The 22,810-nt window shown below is 47.3% G+C and overlaps 1 protein-coding gene across 1 annotated transcript; it reads right to left on the bottom strand.

Annotated features, from left to right (window-relative positions):
- Positions 1-2,742: 2,742 nt before the first annotated feature.
- On the bottom strand, positions 2,743-22,795 carry SF3A1 (splicing factor 3a subunit 1). The gene is made up of 16 exons (XM_025933279.2): positions 22,608-22,795; positions 19,851-19,972; positions 15,209-15,416; positions 13,826-14,083; positions 11,231-11,305; positions 10,139-10,289; positions 9,589-9,782; positions 8,585-8,702; positions 8,101-8,286; positions 7,338-7,459; positions 6,989-7,234; positions 6,228-6,435; positions 5,566-5,720; positions 4,230-4,331; positions 4,045-4,116; positions 2,743-3,228 (listed from the first exon to the last, which is right to left on the bottom strand). The coding sequence occupies exons 1-16, from the start codon at positions 22,668-22,670 to the stop codon at positions 3,127-3,129; spliced, it is 2,382 nt and encodes a 793-aa protein (XP_025789064.1). The 5' UTR covers positions 22,671-22,795; the 3' UTR covers positions 2,743-3,126.
- Positions 22,796-22,810: the final 15 nt, after the last annotated feature.

Raw genomic sequence — 22,810 nt, 5'->3', positions numbered from 1 at the left:
CCATATCTCAGGGATAACACTGACTGGACTCAGTTAAAGGCAACAGTAGTACCTTCTCTGTAACGATACAAGGAATAGGAGTATCTCTTGTCTTGCTTCATGGATTATATGGCTCAGGAGTTATCTATAATTATTCACTTACTTTTTAACAAAATATAACAATATAGAATAGTTGAGAGCAAATTCCCAAACTAGAGTTAATAACGTTAATTTCAAGATGGTACATTTTAGGGGTGCCTGGATGGCTCAGTCAGTTGAATGTCCGACTTCAGCTCAGGTCATGATCTCATGGTTTGTGGGTTGAGCCCCACATCAGGCTCTGTGCTAACAGCTCGGAGCCTGGAGCCTGCTTCAGGTTCTGTGTTGCCCTCTCTGCCCCTCCCCTGCTTGCTGTCTTTCTCGCTCTCAAAAATAAACATTAAAAAAAATTTTTTTAAACGGTACATTTTACTTGTATTAAAAAAATAAACTAAAAATCTTATATACTAGTATGTGTACCCTTAAACACGTTGCTTAAGCCGTATTGTATTTTGCCTTTGTGAATTATTACATATGAGAACTGCTATCGAGTATGCCATATATTTCCATTTAAGTATATACTCTAATGTAACCTAATATAACCTTTATATATATTCCCTAATACAATATTTAATTTTAAAAAAATGAAACGGGTGTAATCATAGGTGGCTTCCTCTCGGCTACATGACAATTCAAGCAGCTGGTAGAGTTGAAAGTGAAATTCCTAATGTCTATAATTCCCAATGTCTTCTTTGCCTAAGTCTAAAATGACAACCACTCTGACAGCATTAAGTCCTGCCCATTTTCCCAGCAGTCCCACAACAGGAACATCTCTCCCCTCCCCTGGTGAGGCAGTAGGACAGCGTGGTCTCCAGGAATATAAGAGCTATTTTGGCCTTCCAGAGCCCTCACTGGCTACATGACCTTGGGTATCCACCTAATCTTAAAAATGGGGCAGATAATTCTCAGAGAATTGCAGCGAGATTCAGAAAAGCTGTGTGAGCAAGGCATTGCCTTCATGTTGCATACCCTAACCCAGAAGTACAGAGTGCTGTGCCCAAGGCCAATGATGGTCACAAGGCTACCCTGGTCAATGGCCCTTCTTCAACAGGAGTAAGCCAGGACAGATGTCCACTCAGGAGCTCTGGGAAATTGGGTTTGGGCCCCAGAGGGTGGCTCAAAGGACCCATTCACTCACATTCTACCCAAATACATTCCTAGCCTCCAGTCACAGCCTCCGTAATCCAGAGCCCTTGGGATCTGCCATCTGTGGGGACAGCGCCCAACACCACACCCTACTCCCCATCCCCAGAGCCAATCCGTGGAAGAAAGGAGAGCTTGGAGCACAGGACTCCCCCAGGTCTCCTGACCCCCTTCCCAGGTGGTGTTTAGTGTTTTTGGTGTTGACTACAGAGAAGCAACCAGCAGTGCCTTCATTTTAGGCACCCAAACCATGGAACCCACTCTGCCCCTGGCGGGGGGTGGGGGGGGGGGGGAACTTCCAGTAAATGTCAAACAAGGTGAGGAAGAACATCCCTCTGACCAAGTTAAAAATGTGAGGGATCCAGCAGTGTGTAATGGAGCCATGCAAGTGGCACTGCAGAAGGGCCATCTGTGCCCCAGGTCTAGAGTAAGAAGCTTTAGCTTGCAAGTGTATATTAGGCACAAGGAATAGGAGTATCTCTTGTCTTGCTTCATAGATTATATGGCTCAGGAGTTATCTATAATTATTCACTTACTTTTTAACAAAATATAACAATATAGAATAGTTAATTCTATATAGTGTGCAGAGTAGAGCAGGGTGGTGACTAGAATACTGGTTCTATGACCTTGGGAATGGCCTTACCCCCTGAGCCTTGGAGAGGACCTCATGGAGCAGCTAGGAAGATCGAATGGAGGGACTGCAAAGAAAAGGCATTACAAACTCTCAAAAGATAAACACACGTGAAATCTTCAGAATAAAATGGGATTTAGGTTTCAAACCAGGAAACAGTTTTCAACAGGCTCTCACCTTCCTTCCTCTAAACACCCACAGCGGCGCCTATGTCCCTGTGATAGCTTAATTCCAAAAATAATAGCCGGCGTCTGGCTCTTACTAGGGAGCAAGGCCTGTGACAAGCATTTTGCACACATTCTTTTCATCTTCTTACTGTGTGGCTGTGGGCATATGATCCACCTTCTCTGTGCCTCAGTATAAAACAGGAATACTCAAGATTATGTAGGTTAAAACTGATGAAACACTTAAAACAATAAACAGTAAACTGGTTAAATTTTATAAAATCCTTGGAATGGTTCAAGGCTGTGGCACAATTTAGCATTTTGTAAATAAATAAGTTTAAAAAACGTCATGTCCTTGTGCTCACTCAGGGTAAGCCACCTGCCTAAGGTCATAGAGCCAATCAGGTGATGGGTGATTCCAGGTCTGCAGGAAACTATACTGCCCCCCACCAACCCCAAGTCTCATCTATATGTATCTCTCTGCTGCCCACTGGCCCAGGAAGTGCATCACACTTGTCCTTGTTCTTCTGTGGTCCTGGCATGTTAAAGGCACTTTGTAGCAATCTGTTAAATACGCAGGGTATGCCTTTGAAAGGTCCAAATGTTTTAAACGAGCCATAAAAAGAAATCTAAGACGGATTCATGAAAGACTTGGTGGCAACAAGAATTCAGTTAAAAGTCCAGCACTCCTCAGAGCAGAAGAGGAGCCAAGTCTCAGGACACTGATTTCACAAGAAGGACACAAGAGGTTTATTAGACAACCCATGGCAAAATACAAAATGATTAATAATGAGAACAACCATATTCTATCAGCCAAGTGCCACTTGGCACTATGATACTATCCCACAGGACATCTCTGGGTTCATATCTCCTAATATGCTACCTAAAGAAATTAATCCCCTCAAATCAAGACTCAAACACAAAGGGATTCCAGAGACCACTGGGAAGGAGAGTGGCTTAGAAAGCTCAGGACCATTTGAATTTCCAAACTTAGTAAGAAATAAAGAAATGTGCAAGGCAGGGTCTCCTGGGTCTGGGGCAGAGGGTGGGGCAGTAGGGGATAGTAGAGGCAAAAACGGCAGTGGCTGAGATCTGACAGCAGGTTTCCCTCTACTTCTTCCTCCCGCCTCTCTCCTTGAGGGCCAGGTGGATGACAGCGCCATTGGCCATGTTGTAGTAAGCCAGTGAGTTGGAATCCTTGATGAAAATGCCCTGGAAAACAGATGGTGTGCTTTAGCACAGGGCAATCTGGCCTTTAACAGTATATAGCCTCACAACTCCCAACATCCATTCACTCTGAACTCAGAGAATACAGGGGCCTGAAAGAAGGTAGGACAATGGCAGGGGGGTGGGGGGGTGGGGGGGTGGGGGGGTGGGGGGGTGGGGGGGTGGGAGGGTGTAAGGGTGGGACTGAAGGTCTCTGGTTCCCTCCCAGAATGCTCTGCTTTTCCCTCCTTCCTAGTAAGTCACGCTCTTCCTCTTTGTCAACTCCCCAAGAAGTTGGCCCAGACCAACCCCCATGAAATTCTGACTCTCAAATCAGAAGATCTTTAGAGATCAACTAGTCCAAGTCTCATCTGACAGAGCAGGAAACTGAGGCTCAGAGTAGGCATTTGTCAAAGTACTGAGACGGAGAATAAAGCATGCCAGGCGGACACCAGGTTGAGGTGGACTATGACCTCTGTGTCCCTGCCCAAAGCCAGGCTACCCCAGACCACACTGGCTGGGATGGCTCTACCTCCCGTTCGTACCTCTACCTCTGGGCCAGAAACCGACCAAATGTCCACCCTAGTCATTAAGGCAAAAAGTTTTTTGGGCCTCACACAAGACTATACTGTGACCCCAGCAGAGTTTCATTCTGTCAGGCTAACCTGCCCTGGCACTCCTAGCCAGCATCATCACTTCTAGGATAGACTCACATGGCCACCCCACATGTCTCCCCACTCCTTTAGATTCCACAGGTCATTAAGCTTCTGCGATGGCAGAGGTGTTGAACCCAAGGGGCAGGAGCACTGATATGTGACCCACCTCATACTGCAGCTTCTGTTTCCCTGCGGGCATACCCGTGGCTTCGTGAATCTTCACCTTGATGACAGAGACCTGTGGGACAGAGAGAGGTCATTCACCTCTTTGCTAAGGTCAGCTAAAGAAAGCTGCCCCCTGAATCCTGGGATCCAGTGCACCTGATGCCAGTTAGCAACACCAACTCATACCTGATCTGTCAGCGGGAGGGTGAAGACCAGAACTTGTCCATTCAGTTTCCATTCAGTCTTATCCTGCATGTTGGGCACTTGGACTTTGATGGACACTGGACCCTGCAAAATAGGACATGGCCATTATGGCCAGGGAACCCTGAGCCCATCAGCAACTATGCTCTCCTATTCCTGGACCAGTCTGAACAATGTCTCCTGTCCATGTGAAGTCCTGGACTCTGCTCCAATTCACTATTAAGGCCATTAGTATGATGTCACAACTCATCCCCCCCATTTTCAAGATTTGGGATTAAAGGTCTCTGGTTCCCCCCAGCATGCTCTGCTTTTCCTTCCTTCCTAGTAAGTCACATTCTTCCTCTTTGCCAACTCCCTAAGAAGTTGGCCCAGACCAACCCCATGAAATTCTGACTCTCAAATCATAAGATCTTTAGAGATCAACTAATCCAAGTCTCATTTTACAGAGCAGGAAATATCTTTCCTTACCTTACCTTTACAGAGCAAAGAAATCTTTAAAACGATCTCTACCCTGCCTTTTGGGGAGTCTGGAACCAAAAAAGTAGTAAGAAAATGCCCTGCAAACCCCAGAAGCACCACAGAGAGAATATAAACTGCAAGGTCAGAGACCTAGGCTCCCAACTGAGTTTCCCTGCTAACTAGGTCTCTCTGAGCCTCAACGCCAAGTTTATAAAACAAGTGATCACAACAACTGCATGGTACTGTTGTAAGCACTGAAGAAACAAGTGCCCATAAAACGTGTAGCTCTTGGCACTTCAGCTGGTACTCAGAAAATGGGAACTGCTATCAGAAAGAAAAAAAAAAAAATCTGGTCAAATGCACTGGGGGAGTGCGGCTAGGACTGTTTCTGCCTCCTCACTAGAGGCGGACAGCTTCCTTAGGCACTGGAAGTGTCAAAGTTCTCCTTATTTCTAGCACCCCAACAGGATCCCCACAACAGGGAGAACTTCAAACGACTGGAGCCACAGAAGAAGGTCGCAAAGAAATTAAGAACTACACCCGGGATTTCTTCCAGTATTCAAGGTCCCTTCACACTCAAGTCCTGCTGCCTACGTTAGTCCTGCTGCCTACCAGCTAGTTTTCCTACTGGTCTCCATGATAGTTCACAACAGAGGGACTGCCTATTTGGTCCGGTCCTTCCACTGTTGACTATGCATCTACTGTGTACCCAGAAGCCCTTACAGGCTTCCAATAACTGACCCAGGCCCCAGAAGCCAAAAGGGTGGGAGAAGAGGGTGCGCCAGGGAGTGTGTAACTGGGGCAAGACTGGGTCCCCCCACTAGTCACTCCAGGCCACAGGTGGCACTCTGGTATCACATACCTTATTTCTGCGTAGGAACTCCTCCTCAGGCACAAGGCTGTCCTCTGTCTTCAGTTTCTTGGAGGCAGGCTCATCCTCCATGGGAGGTGGGGGGTGGACAGGGGGCATGGGGGCTGGAGCTGGGACAGGTGCCACAGGAGGAGCAGGCACAAATGCTGCCAAGACAGGAATAAGCAGCCGCATGAGTGGGAGGAAGGGCCCTGGGACTCAGGGATAGTGATAAATGAGGAAAGACTGCAAAGGTGTCCCACTTCTCATAGGGGTGTGAAGAGTCACTCCTGGCTCAGTCTGAGAGCCAGTAAGTTCCCTGGCAGGGAGACCTAAGAGACTGCCCACACTGGGCAACAGAAGCCTAGAAGAGGGGCAGGACTGATGGATGGAGTAGGTGCCAGCTGACAGCAAGTCTCACTAGGCCTCTGCACCTGTCTGGGGCCTGACCACTCCAGGTGCACAGACCCCAGCTCAGCCACATCAGCCTATCTCCCCTAGGACCACCAGTTCCCCAGCTCCTAGCTCAGGGATTGTTCACATGGGGAAACCAAGGCTCTTCTCTGAGCTGGACGCCCAACTGGAAAAGCTGGGCACTACCATCAGCCACTGCTGATGTGCCTGGTCCAAAGTCCTGACCCAATGGCTTGGAAAGCGACATGAGAGACACTGACCTGTTGGCACAATCATGGGGGGTGGGCGGGGTGCCATGATAGGAGGGGCTGAGGGAGGCATGGGCACCACATTGATCCTGGGTGCATGGATGATTGGCGGCATGGGGGCAATCACTGAGCCTGGGGGTAGTCGGACCACTGATGCCATCGGGGGGCGGGGCATGACAGGTACTGCAGACACAACCGTGGTACGAACAGGAGGTGGCATCTGTGGGGAAGAAGGGACACATAGATCACAGAAAACCAAAGGTGGACCTCAATGGCACATATGGCTGGTGATTAGCCACCAGCAACCTTTGAGGATGGGGGCTGGAAAGCTCCAACTCAATCCCCTGGGACTGACAAACTGCAGCCCATGACTAAACTCTGACAGGAACTACGCCAAGAGAGGCCCAGGGTGACATTCTTTCCTCCTGAGACTCAACCAGCTGCTTGTGGCAGACACTGAAAAAGCCACTAAAGAGGCTGACCTCAACTTAGCTTCCTGGAGACAGGCCAACAGTCCTCGAAGACCTGTTAAGCCCTGCAGCCCTTCTCTGCCCCAAGCCTGCTTCTCACTTTTGCCTCCTGCTTCCCTCCCTGTTCCAATCCTCCCACACAGACTAGAGGTTCCCACTTACTATTAAAGAGTTCTTTGTCTCTCAACTTAACCCAAGCAGCCCTTGGGCCCCATTGCAAGGAAGCTGTCCTTCTCAGCCAATAGAGTCCAACCCCAAAAAGCAAATGCTAAAAGATTAGTCCCAAAGTGGCTACTGGCTTACTGCGGGTGGCCGAGGCACAGAGGTAATGGGAGGGGCAGAGCTAGGAATGTTGGTGGCTGAAGATGGAGGTGGTGGCTGCTGAGGAAGTTCATTGGGTTTGCTGGGACCAATCTTCTCCTTCGTATCATCCTCTGGCACTAGGCCCTTGGCCTTGTGGATGGCCTCAATCTGCTCCTGGAGGGTGATATTGGCCTGGGCAGCCTGCTGGGTCCGCGCCATGCTGCCTGAGTGACCGTCCCAGGTCACCTACAAAGGAAAGCAAAGCCGCAGCTTGTCAGGGCTTCTGAAACTGAGCCCAAGTATAGGAGTGTGAGGGTGGGGAAAGTACTAGGATCCATCAGAATGTCACCTTTTCCTCTGGCTTCTGGATCTCCTCCTCACCAATCTTCTTACCAATGGCTGTTTCCTCTACACCGAAAATGTCAGTACGCCGCTCAGCCAACTGTTTCAAGCTGCTTTCGATATCCAGCCCTGGATAGTCACAAAATGGAGGCAGGGAGCAGAAAGGAAAACTAAAACCAGGTGTCCTTCCAACATACCAGCAACTCTCATGGTGCAGGGTAGTGGCTGGTCCCATGGAGCAGGCCTGAATCTGGGTCCCAACATAGCATGCCTATCCTCTGAGCCTGGGGAAGGCTGCCCAACCAGCAAAACGCCCGTACACTAGAGGCTATCCAATTGCTTAACTTACGAAAAGCAACTGGGAGGACAGGGTCACAAAAGCGACAAGTAGCAGTCAGGACTAAAAGCTTAGTCTCCTGCTTCCGGGACAGTTTTCTCCCTATCGTGTCTCATTTCAAATTGCTCAAGGTGCTCCAGCCACCAGAGCCCTCGTTCTAAGACAACTCCAAGACGAGCACCCTTCCAACTCTGGGATGTCTGGGATGCCATCCATGTCAGGTGTCTGCCTCTGGAGGAGTCTTACGAAGAGTCCTTCTGGAAAACGGGCAGTTCTTTTGTAGCATCACAAACTATACCTATCCTCCAAAGTTTTTGTTGACCTCAATTCTTGCTTTTCATTTCTTTAAAGTCTAGACGTGCCCATGAGTCAAAGGGAGTCAGGGCGGAGTCAGAGAAGGGGTGTGGACTGGGTGGGAGAACCCCCACCTCACCTGGTGCATACACCTCATCATCGCTCTGCTTCTCACGGATGGAGCGGTCTCGCTGCTCCAGCCAGCGGGGATCGAGAAGCCCGATGCGCATGTGTTCCTGCATTTTGCTGGCAGGGATTTTCTCCCCCGTGATGGGAGACACGAGATATTCATCTGGTGCAGGGGCTGGAGGCAGGGGCTTGGAAGCTAAAAAAAAAAAAAACAAAAAACAGAGATGCTTGAATGAGAATACTGGGAAGCAACAGACGTTAAGAAATTATTGTTTTATTCATGTGTTACTCATCCAAGACCCATCCATTTAGTGCCATGCTGTACCTAGCACTGTGCAAGGCACCTGGGCACCAAAGAGGACTAAGCTCTGTTCCCTATCACCAGGCCTGCAAAGGAAAAGACTATCAATGCCTTCGCGACCAGCAACCTCGAGCCCTCTTAGAAACAGAAGGTCTGAGGAATATGTGAAGGCAGGAAAGCAGGCAGGCCCTACCTTTAGGGTCATAATCCTTCCGAACAATGACTTGGTCTGGAGTCGGGGGCAGAGGAGGAGGCATGGGTGTCTCTGGGGGTGGGGGCACTTTCTGCCCTTCTTCTTCATCATCTGAACCCTGAAAAGCAAAGCAATGGCAGGACTTAGAGAAGGGCCGACAGGCCATCCCCCTGCAGCTGAGCCCTGGCAGCTCTCAGAGTGGCAAGGAACCTAGGTCCCTGCCAGCCAGCGTCCATGTGCTAAGCCTCTGGGGGCAGCCGAGGCCAGCCGGCAGCCAGCCAAGCTGCTTCCTCACAACATGAATGAGAGTGCTGGGGGCTGTGGTGCTAACACTCCGCCCAGGCATTTCCAGCAGCTGGCACCAGGCAGTCCCAGGAGGCCAAGGGCACTTAAACATGCTGGGGAGGGGTGCGGGGGGCAAGCTGGCACTCAATGGTAGCTGCTCATGGAGCAATGCTGGGAGGGAGAGAAAAAGTCAATTCCCACAGACACAGGAGCCTTTCTTCTCACACACAAATTCTTTCCAAGGGGAGGAGGCAGCTTGGCTCTAGAGGCTCTATGCCTGCTCGGCGGGCCTGCCTCGGAGGGGGTAGAGGCGGTCGAAGGGAAGCAACAGGCTACACTTAGAAAAGGTCTGGGAACTGCTGATCATTTGGGCCCAAGCTCAAATGTATCAAAGCATGTGGTGCAAAGCGTTCCTTAACTGAGAGCTGGCACAGGAGCAGTGGGGAGCAGGGCCTCTGGGCAAAGGGGGAAGGTCACAGAACAGAGCCAGCACAGCTTTCAGATCCTTGCCTGTGAATGAATCTTTGTTGCCTGAGCTGGAAAGAGGTTCTATGCTGCCTGAGTTTGGGCAGCTGCTCAACCAGGATGCCTTATTCAGGACCTGTGCCTCCTTCCAAGGTTCACAAGGGAGGTGGATCTCTGACTCTGGTGGAGAGCACCCCCATCTCCTTAAGCTCCAGAAGGAAAGGCCAGCCCCACAGGCCCTCCCAGAAGCACACCTCATCCATGTCTTGCACTTGGGTGTCCTGGTCCAACTGGGAAGGAGGCTCCTCCGTTTTTTCTTGTTTCTCATCCTCCTCATCAGACTCGACCTCCATCTCAACCTCTTCACTTTCCCCAAACTTCTCATAGCGCTCCTGAATAAGGATTCGGGCCCCCAGCTCCTCCGGCGTGGTAGGGGGAGGGAAGTTTCCTGGCAGAAAGCAATCCAGAGTCAAAGGGAGACCTCCACAGACGCTCTTTATCAAAGGCCCATCCGTCTGCCCTTCCCGCACTGTAAGCTCTCCAAGGGCCAAGGCTGCCTGACTTCTCTCCCAGCTCCAGACACCCACCCAAAGGTCTGGCACTAAGTTTGCTCAATTGGGTTTAAGTGGGGGCAATGTGGTAAATCTAAAGTCTTCTGAGAGCAGAGATGAAACATACTGATAAAAACCTCGGGGGCACTGTGCTGCTCCCTGGGAAGAGATGTGTATCTGAAATATCCCAGGATGGTTCTAAGCTCCTGGCTCCCCATCTGGAGTCACACACCTCCCTTCCTCACAGACCTACCTTGCTCATTGGGTTGGAAGTCTACTGTTTCTACCACAACAAAATCATGCCAGTCGATCTGTGCATACGCCACCCGCTCCTTCTCCTTTTCCTCTTCTTCCTTCTTCCTCTCTCGCTCCTGGAACTTGGCCCACTCCACCCGGTAACACACCTGAAGAAACAGAAAACAGCATGATGCTATGCTGAATCAGGGTCAGCTCCTGATGGAGCAGCCACCTTCAATACCTTTACCAAAGCCAGCATCTCCCTTGGAAGAGGAGACTGTTCTTCCTACAAGAGGAAATTCCTGGTATGTGCATCTGGTCTCAGTCAGGCCCAAAGCTTGGACAGAATAAAAATTCTAAATGTCGGGGCACCTGGGTGGCTCAGTCGGTTAAGCATCCGACTTCGGCTCAGGTCATGATGTCACAGTTTGTGAGGTCGAGCCCCATGTCAAGCTCTGTGAGGACAGCTCAGAGCCTGGAGCCTGCTTCGGATTCTTTGTCTCCCTCTCTCTCTCTGCCTCTCCCCCACTTGTGCTCTGTCTCTCTCTCAAAAATAAATAAAATGTAAAAAAAAAAAAAAAAAAATTCTAAATGTCACAGAAACCTTGTGTCTGGGCCCCAAGGGCAGCCATTTGTTACAACCTCAGAGTTTTCTGCTTGATTTGGCAAGAGGCTCTGTTCTCACAGAGCATCAAACTCCGTCCCAGGAAGTCTGTGTGACAACCAAGTACCCACAAAAGCAGCAGCAATCTGAGAGTCTGAGAACAAAACCTTCATGCAGCTACCCAAAACAGGCAGCACCAATATGCCTTCTCTCCTTGACTCTTGAGAACTTGGGGCCTCAAAAGGCATCTGTCACCAGAAAACCTGCTCAGGAGTTGGCTTCTAGTGAGGGCAAAAAAGAGGAAGATCCAGTAAAGCTGAGAGAAAAACAGAAAGTTAGCGACCAGACAATCTAGGTTTCTTTGGCTTTTTGTGGCCACAAGGCCTTTCTTCTCACCACTCGTGTGCATGGAACACAGCAAGGTACCACCTCAGAGACTATTTCCAAACATGAAACAACCCAAAGTAACTTGCACCATCAGTTACTGGTTATAATTCAGTTTACCTGGTCCAAAACTTCTCGGGGATTCTCAGCCTCTTTCTTGAGCTTTGTAAATAACCCTTTAGGTGGAATCAAGATCTGAAACACAAAAGAGTTAAAGCAACTGTCAGTGCACAACACAGGACAAAGAGGTTGCCTTCTGGAGCCTGTGGAAAGGCATAAGAAAAGTGAGAGCATAGGGTTCCAGGTCCCAATCCCAGCTCCACTTGGCTATGCAACAACTTTGGGCAAGTTACTTAACCTCTGTAACTTGGCTTCCTTCTACAAATGGTGACACCACCACTTAAAGTCAGCACGGTCAACATTAAAAGGCTGCTGCAAGAATCAGCAGGAAAATACACAAATGCACTGCCTATATCACCCAGGGTACAGTCAGCATGTGCTGGCTGCTCTCAGGGCACAGAAATGTTCCTACCCTTTTGCACATGCTCCCCTGATGACCCTACCCAAGACTGCCACTCACAGGCCCTATCTCCTAGATCTCTGTCCCCTACTTTCTATTTCTCCACAGGATTTATTACCAGCTAACATCCACTGACATTGCACTTGCCTGTTGCCCCCTCACTAGACCAGAAACTCCATAGACAGAAATTAATCTGTTTTCTGTTCACTATTGTTAATTCCAGAATTTGAAATGAATTCTGACAATGAACATACGTTTGACAACAAATGATGGCTTTGTTCAAAACAGCCAGTCATTCTACCTGCCCCAATAGTTTTTTTTTTTTTAATTTTTTAAAAAATATTTATTTTTGAGAGGGAGACAGAGAATGTGAGCAGGGGAGGGGCAGAGAGAGAGGGAGAAACAGAATCTGAAGCAGGCTCCAAGTTGTCAGCAAGAAGCCCAATGCAGGGCTTGAATTCACAAACCGCAAGATCACGACCTGAGCCGAAGTCAGATGCTTAACCATCTTGAGCCACCCGGGCACCCCTCTCCCCCCACAAATACTATTTATTGTTACTGGTAAACTGGCTCAGCCCACCCCTCCCCCGCCCCCATCCTCTCTATACCTCTATCCCAGGAATAAATCTGCTCCTGGAATCTCCCATGGCTAAAGACAGACACCAGTGCCCTCAGGTTAGAGTACTAAATGTCTATACCCAAGTTCTGAGGGAGAAGAAACAGGAAAGTAACAGAGTAAAAAGGTATCTGGGGACCTTTAACCCTGGAAGTAGTCCACTAGGGAAAATTAACACAGGGCTCACTTAAAATTGATACTGTGTAATTACACTAACCCTTTGGCCTTCAAATGATTGTTATTTTAGCTACTCTACCATTTTTGGATTTGATCATTTTCTAAACGCATACATCTTTGTAATTCTTTCTAGTTACATACTCAGATCAAAATTAGAGAAAATCATTATGAGTCCTTTTAAGTCAGATCTTTAATGTACTGTTTCTAAATAACAAGAAAAGATGTACAAATCATGCCACTAATCAGGAAGACAACCTCCACTACATGTGTAACAAGAAAAACAAGCCACTGGCAAATCTGTTATCAGTGTTCTTTGCAATAAATTAATGATCTAATTTTTTAAAATTTATTTTGAGAGAGAGAGAGAGAGAGAGAAAGAGAAAGAGAGAGAGAGAGAGAGAAAATAGGGAAGGGAATCCCAAGCAGGCTCCACACAGTGTAGAGCCTGATGTGGGGCTCAAACTCACAACTCTTATGTGAGATCATAACCTGAGCTGAAGTCAGACATTTAACCGACTGAGCCACCCAGGGACCCCAGATCCAATTATTTTTCAATACCAATATTGACTTGTCCAGATTCTTGATTACAACAATGAAGTATAATAATTAAGATATTTTTAACAGGATAATTAAGATCCAGGTCTTAGGGTCTGGAGTAAAAATGCCAGAGGTCATGTCCCAGCTCAGCAAGCCCTGGCTGTATAACTCTATCCAAATTAACTTTGCTGTGCCCATTTCCTCTTCTATAAAATAAGGAGACCAGTGGCTACCTTAGAGTTTATTAGGAATTAAATGAAAACATACTACATATACAAGTATTCCATCAATACTGGCTATGCTTATGTTGAATTGTTTCTCAATACCTACTTAAATTATATTCTAATTCCAGGTACTTTTTAGAGTGAAAAACAACATAGGTGTTAAGAGTCAGTGCAGCCACTTACTAGCTGAGACCATGAGTAAGTGACTTCAACTCTCTGAGCCTGTTTCTACTTCTGAAAAAGGGGAGAGGGGAACACATTCTAGGTTCTTGTGAAGATTAAACTGGGCAAAAAGGAGGCAATTATTAACGGCTTGCTTCTTCTCAGGTACTATGCAAGGCAACTGAAAATTTAAATGTACTTAAGAGCAGCTAGTACCACTTGGCCTTGTCACATAGCAGGCACTAACCTAATGACAGTTATCAATCACACGTTTCACTTCTCTTTAAAACCAGCAATCTGTTACATTTAAAAAGAAAAACTCAATAGAAATCAAGACTTTACACTGAACTGGAATTTTTACATCTGCCCAGGGACCCACGGTGGAGTACTGTCCTTGTAGACATGAATAGATTCAGTGCTTCCGCAAGATGCCTTCCTTCCCTAGGCCCAGCACCCCAGCCCCTGCCCTGCCCAGGCACCTTGGTGTACTGCTCCACCAGCTTCGTGAAGTAGTTGAAAAGGCTGTGCTGAGGGCGGAGGAAGTCAAACTGGTAGTTGCGCTGTTCTTTCTGCATCAGCTGGGTCAGAAACTGGCGGCCATTCCTGGCCACAAACTGAGCCGTCAGCTTCACCACATCCAGGTCGAAGGCTGAGATGGAGGGGGGGTCTGCGATGAACTCAAACTCAGGAGGGGGCTCTTTGGGCACGATGGTCTCTTGGATTACCTGGGCTTGGACCTACAATGCAGATAGAGGGAATGTGAGGCTTGAGGGGGGTGGGAAGACACCCCCGATAGGATGGCATGGACCTCTACGCTTCTGTTAACCATGTGCACATCACTGGCCCATGGTGTGAGAGAATACTAACTCACAAGAGCACCAATTAGTTGGCCAACTGTGGCCTCAACTCCCTGCATGGCTTTGAGCAAGAACCGTGCCCCTCTGTATTTCTGCTGTTGCCCTGAAATTGAAGGCCAAAACTTGGTGGCAGAAGATTCTACAGGAACATGCCATATTAAATCCCATCCGAGGGATATGGAGGCCACAGTAAGCCCTACATGTGTGCAGAGGGCCCACTGGAGAGGACTCCACGGTTGTTACCTCATCTGGCCTCCACACAAACCACGAGGTGGACAGAACAGGTACTGTGAATGCTTTTTACAGATGAGGAAACTGAGGTAGCCTGAGGCCCTAGGAGTAGTAAATTGCAATGCAAGGTAACAGAATCTACTTGAACCTTTATTTCCCACTGTAAAACAAGAGGTAGCCTTTGCCACCATGGTTCAGGAAAACAGCAAAGAGAAAGGACCAGTCCAGGTCTATACAGGAGGGAAATTGTGCCAGCCCTTCTTGTCCACACCAACAACCCTTAATTGTCCCTATTTGTGGACCTAGTGAGGATTAGGTATTAGGGCAGGCCAGATGGAGGGGCCCTGGGAAGGTGAGATGGAAGGGAGGGATGCTCAAGAAGGGGATCACAAGCCACTGTCCTCACTCCACGGTCAAGGCAAAGAGCAGGGGCCAAGAGTTTGAACTCTGGACTCCTGACTGTGGCCTGGGTAGACTGTATTTCCCCAAGCCTTAGGTTCCTCAGCTGTAAAATGGTCACTTTGCTGTCCTCCTTAAGCAGCTGCTGTGAGGTGACAGGAAGACTCCTAAAGCACTGAGCAAAGAGCTGGACAAGCAGTGCTCAGAAAATGCCAACTGTCAACAGTACTTTGCTATCTGAGCCTCAGTAGATAAAAACCTCGTGTCTCTTCCTGGCTGGTAGAGAGGTTTGGAGAGCAGAGTTCATTATCCTCCCCTCTCTGTCCAGGCTTCCCTCTTAGCCCTGGGGATATGAAGGGAGGGGTGAGTTCCAACCTTCTGGGGCAGCTGCTGCTGGGTGGCCTGCTGCTGCTGCTGCATGACCTTGGGGATGGCAGCCGAGGGCTCCTGAGCCTTCCCCTCCTTGAACTCGCTGACCTTGTGGCGGTAGTAGGCATGGTAAGGGTCATTGGGGTTCAAGAAGTTAAACTTGGGATTGTTGATTTCATTCTGTCGTATCCTAGCTTCAAATTCAGGTCCATTTCTACAAGGAAGGAAAGAGAATTAACACTACAACCCTTACAATTGCCTAGACTCAGAACATTACCCATTCAAGCCCCCTTCTTGTCACCATTCATCAAACTAGCCCATACCTAAGCACTGTAGAGGTCCTCCTGAAACTCTTGTGTCACCAGCCAGAGTTGTCTACCTCCTTCAAGCCTGGGCCAGAACACCTCTACCACAGGGTGTCCCAGACCTCTGTCATTCCTGCAGCCCTTCTGCTAGTCTTGCCATTCCCAAAATTATCTAAGCTACTGTGTTCTTTTAATGAAGTTTATTCATTTTAAGAATTACTCAAAAAGGAAACCATATACTACTACTTCAAGTAAAAATCAGTATGGCTTTACTAACAAAAGGAAACATAAAATTAAACATAATGAAAACAAAGTAGTATCATTAAAGTCTAGTTCAAGGTTTCCTGAGACTGAGGCCAGATCTTAGTTAAAAAGAGAGAGGACAAAAAAAAAAAAAAAAAAGAAAGAGGACATAGGGCTGGAGTACTGTTAAAGATACACTAGCACCAAACTGACACTTTGTCCTTTGGGTAACCACAAGGATTGAGAAAAACATCAAAACATAGACCATTTGATGTAATGCTTTGTCCAAGTACTACCTTGTCCAAAGTAGTACTTTGTCCAAGTACTACCAAATCACCCCATTTACTAAGTGAGGCCCACACTGGAAAAACTGCTCCCCAAGGACATGATCTGTGCTGCTATGTAAGGCACATTCAGATAACAAGGGGAGCGGTAAGAATAGAAGGGAGGTCTCTACCTCTCTCGGTAGCTGAGACAGTTTTCCACATAAACCCCAGGTCCCCAGTTTACATTCCTTTAAAACTTCAGGATAAAAAAAAAAAAAAAAAAAATCCCTGTCGTGAAATTTAGGAAACCCTGATTTTCAGAGAGCTCAATGGCAATACTTCAAGGCGTCAGACATATACACCATCTGTGTCAGTCAGAAAGCACGTTAACCCTAAAGACATAAGATATGGACAATGTTCATATTTTGGGTTCACTAACGATTCTTCAAGTTATCAACCCTCCCCGCTCTTTTTTTTTTAATTTCCTAGATTACCAGTTTATTAAAAAAAAAAGATATTTTAAAGGGTAAAAATGAACAGCCAGATGAAAAGACACACAGGGATAGGTCTGGTAGGGTCCTGAGCACAGGAGATTCTGTCCCTGTAGAGTGTGGGGTGCACCACCCTCCCAGCACCCCCTCAGATGTGTTCTTACTTACCGACCTGGAAGCTCTCTGAATCCCATCAGTTAGGGTTTTTTATGGAGACTTAGTTACATAGGCATGATTGATTAAATCACTGGCCACTGGCGAGTGAACTCAATCTCCAGCCCCTCTACCCTCCCCACCCCCAAAATTGGGAACCCAACCTTCTCTTTGACTCAATTTCCCATGTGTAAGATGCAACTAATACTACCTTCTCTCTCTACCCTGGTGTACTGAGAAGATCAAATCAGCTAAGGAGATGCCAAAGTTTTTCTGAATCATAGGGTGGCCTGAAATCCAAGGGCTGTCACTCCTATGAAACTTAGAAAGGGCTGTTCCACAAACATTAGAGATGATCTGGGTAGTAGTTGTCTGTGGGGCTTCCCTCACTACTCCAGACAGAGCCCAACACTCAGAAGATGCTTCAAAATCATCAAGGGATGGTTCTAGGGGCTGCTGGTAGCAGGTTGCTCCCTTTCTTCAGACTTTCACACCCTGGCCCTATTAGTTGAAGAGAGGGCAGGAGACAGGGTACATAAAGGCAACGCTGTGCCCCAGATTAGCAACCATAACAAACTGCCATGGCAGTGGTAAACACCCAGGCTAGCTACTTTGCAAGCTCTGGCCACACCCTGTAGCATGAATAACACCATGAGGTCTCAATTTGACAGTGCATTAGTCCAACTGGAACCTCCTACTTGGGGAAGAAGCATCTTTCCCTCTCTTATAATGCAAACCATATATGAAGAGGAAGGTAAGTGCACACTTAGATATTGCTAAACTAGACAATCATACCCAGCAAATGCCCAGGGCAGACAAAGGGCTGCTAAGAAAAGGGGGCTCTGGTTGCTTCTTCTATCACTGCCTCCTAAGCCATAACCTTACCACATCTGGGAATAATCTGAAAGAAAAAAAGAAGGCAAGAATGTTTGTTCCAAGAGATTCTGTTCTTTTAAATTAACTTAATGTTAATTTTAGAATTATGTTCTCTAACACAAGGAATAGATTTCAGCAGAAAAAGACATGATTCTGAGTCAACCCAGCTGGTGGGACTTTTTAAGGGTAATTTCCACTTCAATTTCTTGACAGGAAAATTCAGGAAAGACCAAACCAAGAGAGAAAAAACTTCTTTCGGAAAAACATACTCAGTGATTTTTACTGTATGCTCCATCAATCAATATATGTGACCCAACAGAAGTGAAGCAGAGGGTCCTGCATGCTTTCTTTATCCCCGAGTGGGATGGTGCTGGTCTGTTCCTTCATTGCAATGTACATGAAAGCAAGTCCAGATTTTAAAAATGCCTACAAAGCAATCACCTTAGCCAAAAATAAATCTAGAAATATGGAAGCATACATTTTTATTTTTAAGAAAACTTGGAAACTCTTATTTCTATGGCAGCAGAGGCTGGCACAAAATTATTGGAAAGCTACTTGGCAAAATGTTTAAGAAAATCTTTAAAAACCCTCTTTCAGCCAGTTATGTGCCACACAGAATTCTCTTCTAAGGAAACAATCTAGAAGGGAAAGAAAATGCTCAGATTTCCCCACAGCTTCATTTGCCAAATTGAAATGTTGGAAACAACCTTGAAGGAAAATATAGAGGAGACTGCCAAGTCCAGGAAGGAACATCACCTCAGCATGGTGTATCAAGGACGGCGCAGCATCAGGGGACCACGGAGCTACATGGGAAAAGGCTTATAACACAACACAAAAGGGAAAAGCAGGATGTGAAAGTATCTACTAGTATTAAAGGATCTAAAAAAGGATGCCAAGGCCCAGAAGGAAACCGGAAAGTGAAAACAGCTGGTAGAAACTATTCTGGTAGTGAGACTGTGGTGATTCTTCCTCTAACACCCTATTTATTCTGTTTTTAAATTATCAGGGGGAAGAGAGAAGTATGAGCGTTGCTATGAGATACTAAACATTTATCATAAACACAACACTTACTGCCCTAAATCTGACTGTTCAATCAAGCACAGAACAGATTTAACGCAATACCCAAGTTAATCAAAGCCTTTGAAATGTAATAATATGAATCTGCATGGAGCCTGACAAGTGAAAGCCATCAAGCAGAATAACTTCCACCTTTCATTATATTAGGGGGTTGGGAAAGGAAGGAGTCCTGTATTACATGATGTACTGTGATGGGGATGCTGCCTTGGGGTCAAGGAGTGGCCCTTTGGAGTATATGCCCTGACCGAAGGCAGGAGTCTATTCTAGGCCAGCTACTTCTTCCATGCAATGAGCTGTCTGGTTGCCCACAGAAGCCAGAAATCCAGATTTATTGTGCAATCTCCACATTTTTCAACAGTGGCAACTAATTCTAGTTTTAAAAAAATATACTGTGGGGGCGCCTGGGTGGCGCAGTCGGTTAAGCGTCCGACTTCAGCCAGGTCACGATCTCGCGGTCCGTGAGTTCGAGCCCCGCGTCAGGCGCTGGGCTGATGGCTCAGAGCCTGGAGCCTGTTTCCGATTCTGTGTCTCCCTCTCTCTCTGCCCCTCCCCCGTTCATGCTCTGTCTCTCTCTGTCCCAAAAATAAATAAAAACGTTGAAAAAAAAAATTAAAAAAAAATATATACTGTGAAGAAAAACAAGAGCTCTGTAGGTTGCATGAGGCCTGCTGGCTGCCAAAGAATATTTTAAACTAGGGGACGTGTTGACCTTTGGAGTCAAGTGGCCATCAAGAAGATTCCATCTGAGGAAGTGGGAGCGTATATAAGATGCGGAAGAGTGAGAGGAACTCAGACTGACTTCCATGCCATCCACGAAGACTGCTGACACGTGCAGCTCAGTCCCACTCCTCCTCTCCTGCCTTACAACAACTCTGAGGTGGTATTTTATTCCATTTTACAGATGGGTCAGTTGAAGCTCTGAGCACAGTTCTTACATAATGAGAACAATCAACTCCTTTCTTTGTCTTCCTCAGGTCAGCAGCTCAGACTATCATACTATCATACAGTAGTACAGACACACATACTATCCATGACAAAGCAACTTTCCAGGCACTTCCTCAGGCCCATTTTGGAAGCACAGGTTCCTGGTGACTCTGGGACTGGGTGTGATTCACATTCTGCCCCTACCATGCTGTGCTGTAGACACCAATCTTGCCCACTGCCTACCTCACCGCCAGCTTGTGGTGTCAGATGAGCTAACAGGCCTAGGCTGACAACGCAGAAGCAGCTACGTTACCTGGCCACAAAGCTGGCAGTCTTGTCAACGATATTCCTGACCTCTGGAGGAGGATAAATGATTCCCACCACTGGCTTGGAGGGAGTAGAATCCTCCTTTGAAGAAGCTTCTTCTTCTGTGGGCTGTGAAAACAAGAAAAGGAAAATAATGTCTTAAAGTTCCTCATTTGGGACTGGATCCCCACTGTCAAACTCCTCTAAGATATTATTGAGAATGTAGACTCTCTTCCGTGGACATTCTTCTAGTTAGGACCCTCTGTTCCAGAAAAGTGGTTATCTTAACTGCACTATACTTGAGTGGGACTCTCCTGGGGAAACCAGTGAAAAAAGCAGCCTCCTTGGCTCCCTCACAGGCAAGTGGTCTCAGTGACACTGGGAATCTACATTTTTACCAAGTGCCCCGGTGATTAAGATGGGGGATGGGGGTGAGAATCTGACCACATTCTAAGAAACCATCTCCCAGAATTCAGAAGGCCATGTCTGCACCTAGGGATGTGCCTGGCATGGAATATTTAATGATTGTTTGCTGAATAAAGAAACAGGAAACTCTTTGCTGACAACTCCTTATGCCCCTTTCCTCTGCATCTATTCCAGTCTTAACCACCACTCAATGCACAAATGTTCTGTGAAACCCCACTGGAATACCCAACATCAACTGTCCCATAAACTCCAATATTCTTTCTTTACTAGCTTCTTCTCCTTAGTAAACAAAGGGTCCATCTCTCGTCTTAAAAAAAAATAGCAGCACCCCTGCCCTCACATTCTTTTCTGCTGTTGTCTTCTCCCCCTCTTCCTCTGGTAAATATCCTGAGTTCTCTGTCTTGCCATTCCTACCTCCTCACCTCCCATCCATTTCAAGTGCTCTTGCCAAAGTAAAAAATGCCAAATACAGCAGCCATCTGATCATGTGACCAGTGACCCTGCCTTCACAAAACTCTCTACTCCTCAACTCTTAGGTCCCATTCTCACCTGTCTTACCTTCTTGCTCACCATTCCATCCAAGTTTCCTTCCTAGCTCCTGTTTCATCTTCTGCCCTAGGGCTCCCCCAAATTCTATTCTCCAAGGTATTCACACTGTACTCAGGCACTCACAACCATGTCCTCTACTTCCCCTACCACCTCTAGGTTGAACAATCCAGCCCAAACTGATGTCCCAGATCACTCTTATGTGCCAGAGAACTCTAGATCCAGCTGACTCCCGGGCACTTTCTTCTCTAACCACTTTCCTTATGAATGGTCAACCATGCACTCAGTCATTCAGGCCAGAAACATGGGCCTCCTCTCCCTTCCTCAGCCTCCACATTCGATGATAACATTTACCAAGAACGTAGTGGGTTCCATATACTTTTCTAAAAACTTTAAATAGATTAACTCTTATAAGAGCCTTATGACGTGAATATTCCATTTACAGATGACAAAATTGAGGAATGTAACGCTTAACTGGACCAAAGAGCAGAACCAGGATTCCAACACATCACTTTAGCTGCAGAGTCTGCACCACCAGCCATTTTGTGACTTGAGCTTGCCCATCCCGTCTGTCTCACCCCCCTGCCACAATCTAAGCTAGGCCCTCAGCATCTTTTGAATAACTGTGCTCCTAGCATTTCTCATCACAACCTGTCTACCTGAATTTCTGAAACACAAACATGTCATTATCCAGCTTAAAACTCTTCCCTTTCTCCCCACTGTGTACTAGAAAAAGTTCAAATCCCCCCCAAATGCATCTTTTGCCACCCCTTTCCAACCCTACGCTTCAACCACACTTTTTAATTTACTCTTGATCTGAGACACCACCTGATGCCTACCCTGGTGTTTTTGCAACTACCTGGTATTACCTTGTTTACTTTTCCCCAAATGACTGGGAAAATACCAGGGATACTGACATACTTAAATATTTGTGCTAAGGGTATGGACCTCTTCTTTCACGTACTCTGCTGTATACTGAACCTAAAGCAGTAATCAGCACACCTGTATGTGCTCAATAAAGGTTTGCTGAATGAATAAAGGATGCTATTTCCCCTTTCCAATCACCTATCTGACAAACCAATTCATCTTTCTAAAAACAATTTACTTAGCATTCATGTGGGCTTCACCTACAGGGCATATCACACCACACTGCAATGATTTACACACCTCTTTCCCTCTCGGTTGATTTAAGAGCTGGCTGGTATCAATTACGGTGATTAAAGCAATAAACATTTGTTGAGAATTCACTTACATCTGTCTCCCCACTAGAACCGTGAACTTCATAAACTAGCTGTGCTCCATTCATTCTGGTTCAGTCGGAGCCTCACACGGTGGTTGGCTTAAGGGTACGCAAAGAGTAGATACTGAGAACTACCACAAATGTACCCTACAGGCTGGGAAGTTAGGGATTACTGGGCAAAAGCAAGAGGGCAGGGTGAGGAGAGGCAGTACCACAGAAAACCTGCAAGTGAGCTGGATCGGTGTTTCTCAACCTTTAACCAATCACCTTGAGATCTTGCTAAAATGCATTAGTATTTAGTTCTGGCATTTCTAATGAACTCCCAGGTGATGCTGATGCTGCTGGTCCGCGAACCACACTTCGAAAGACCGCTAGTTTCGCTACCCGAAGGCAGCGTAGGGCGGGAAGCGCGCTGCCTCCTGGGACTTGCAGTCCCTCCAAGCCCTCGTAAGCGGCCGCTTCTTCCTCTACACGAGTGAAGAGCGCCCGCGCCGGAGAGGAGGGCCCAGGCCGAGGCTTAGGCTGCCGATTAAGGTGCGGGGGTCGCGGTACCTGTTTGGGCTCGGTGGCCGCCGGCGGCGGCGGGGGCACCGCCTGCACGGGTCCGGCCGGCATGACTGCGACGCTCAGGGCTGCCAGTCCGCCTTGTTGAAGGTGAGCGGTGCTGCGTCAAAGCAGCTCCCCGCACGGACGATACGACAAGCTCGCAAGATGGCGGCGGCCGAGAAAAACGTCGCCGGGGAGGAGAGGCTGAC

The sequence above is a fragment of the Puma concolor genome, chromosome D3 (assembly GCF_028749965.1).
Source record: "Puma concolor isolate L17-30 chromosome D3, mPumCon1.1.hap2, whole genome shotgun sequence".
In the NCBI taxonomy this organism is placed as follows: domain Eukaryota; kingdom Metazoa; phylum Chordata; class Mammalia; order Carnivora; family Felidae; genus Puma; species Puma concolor.
The sequence above is the reverse complement of the archived record's forward strand: the minus strand, read 5'-3'. Positions and strand labels throughout refer to the sequence as shown.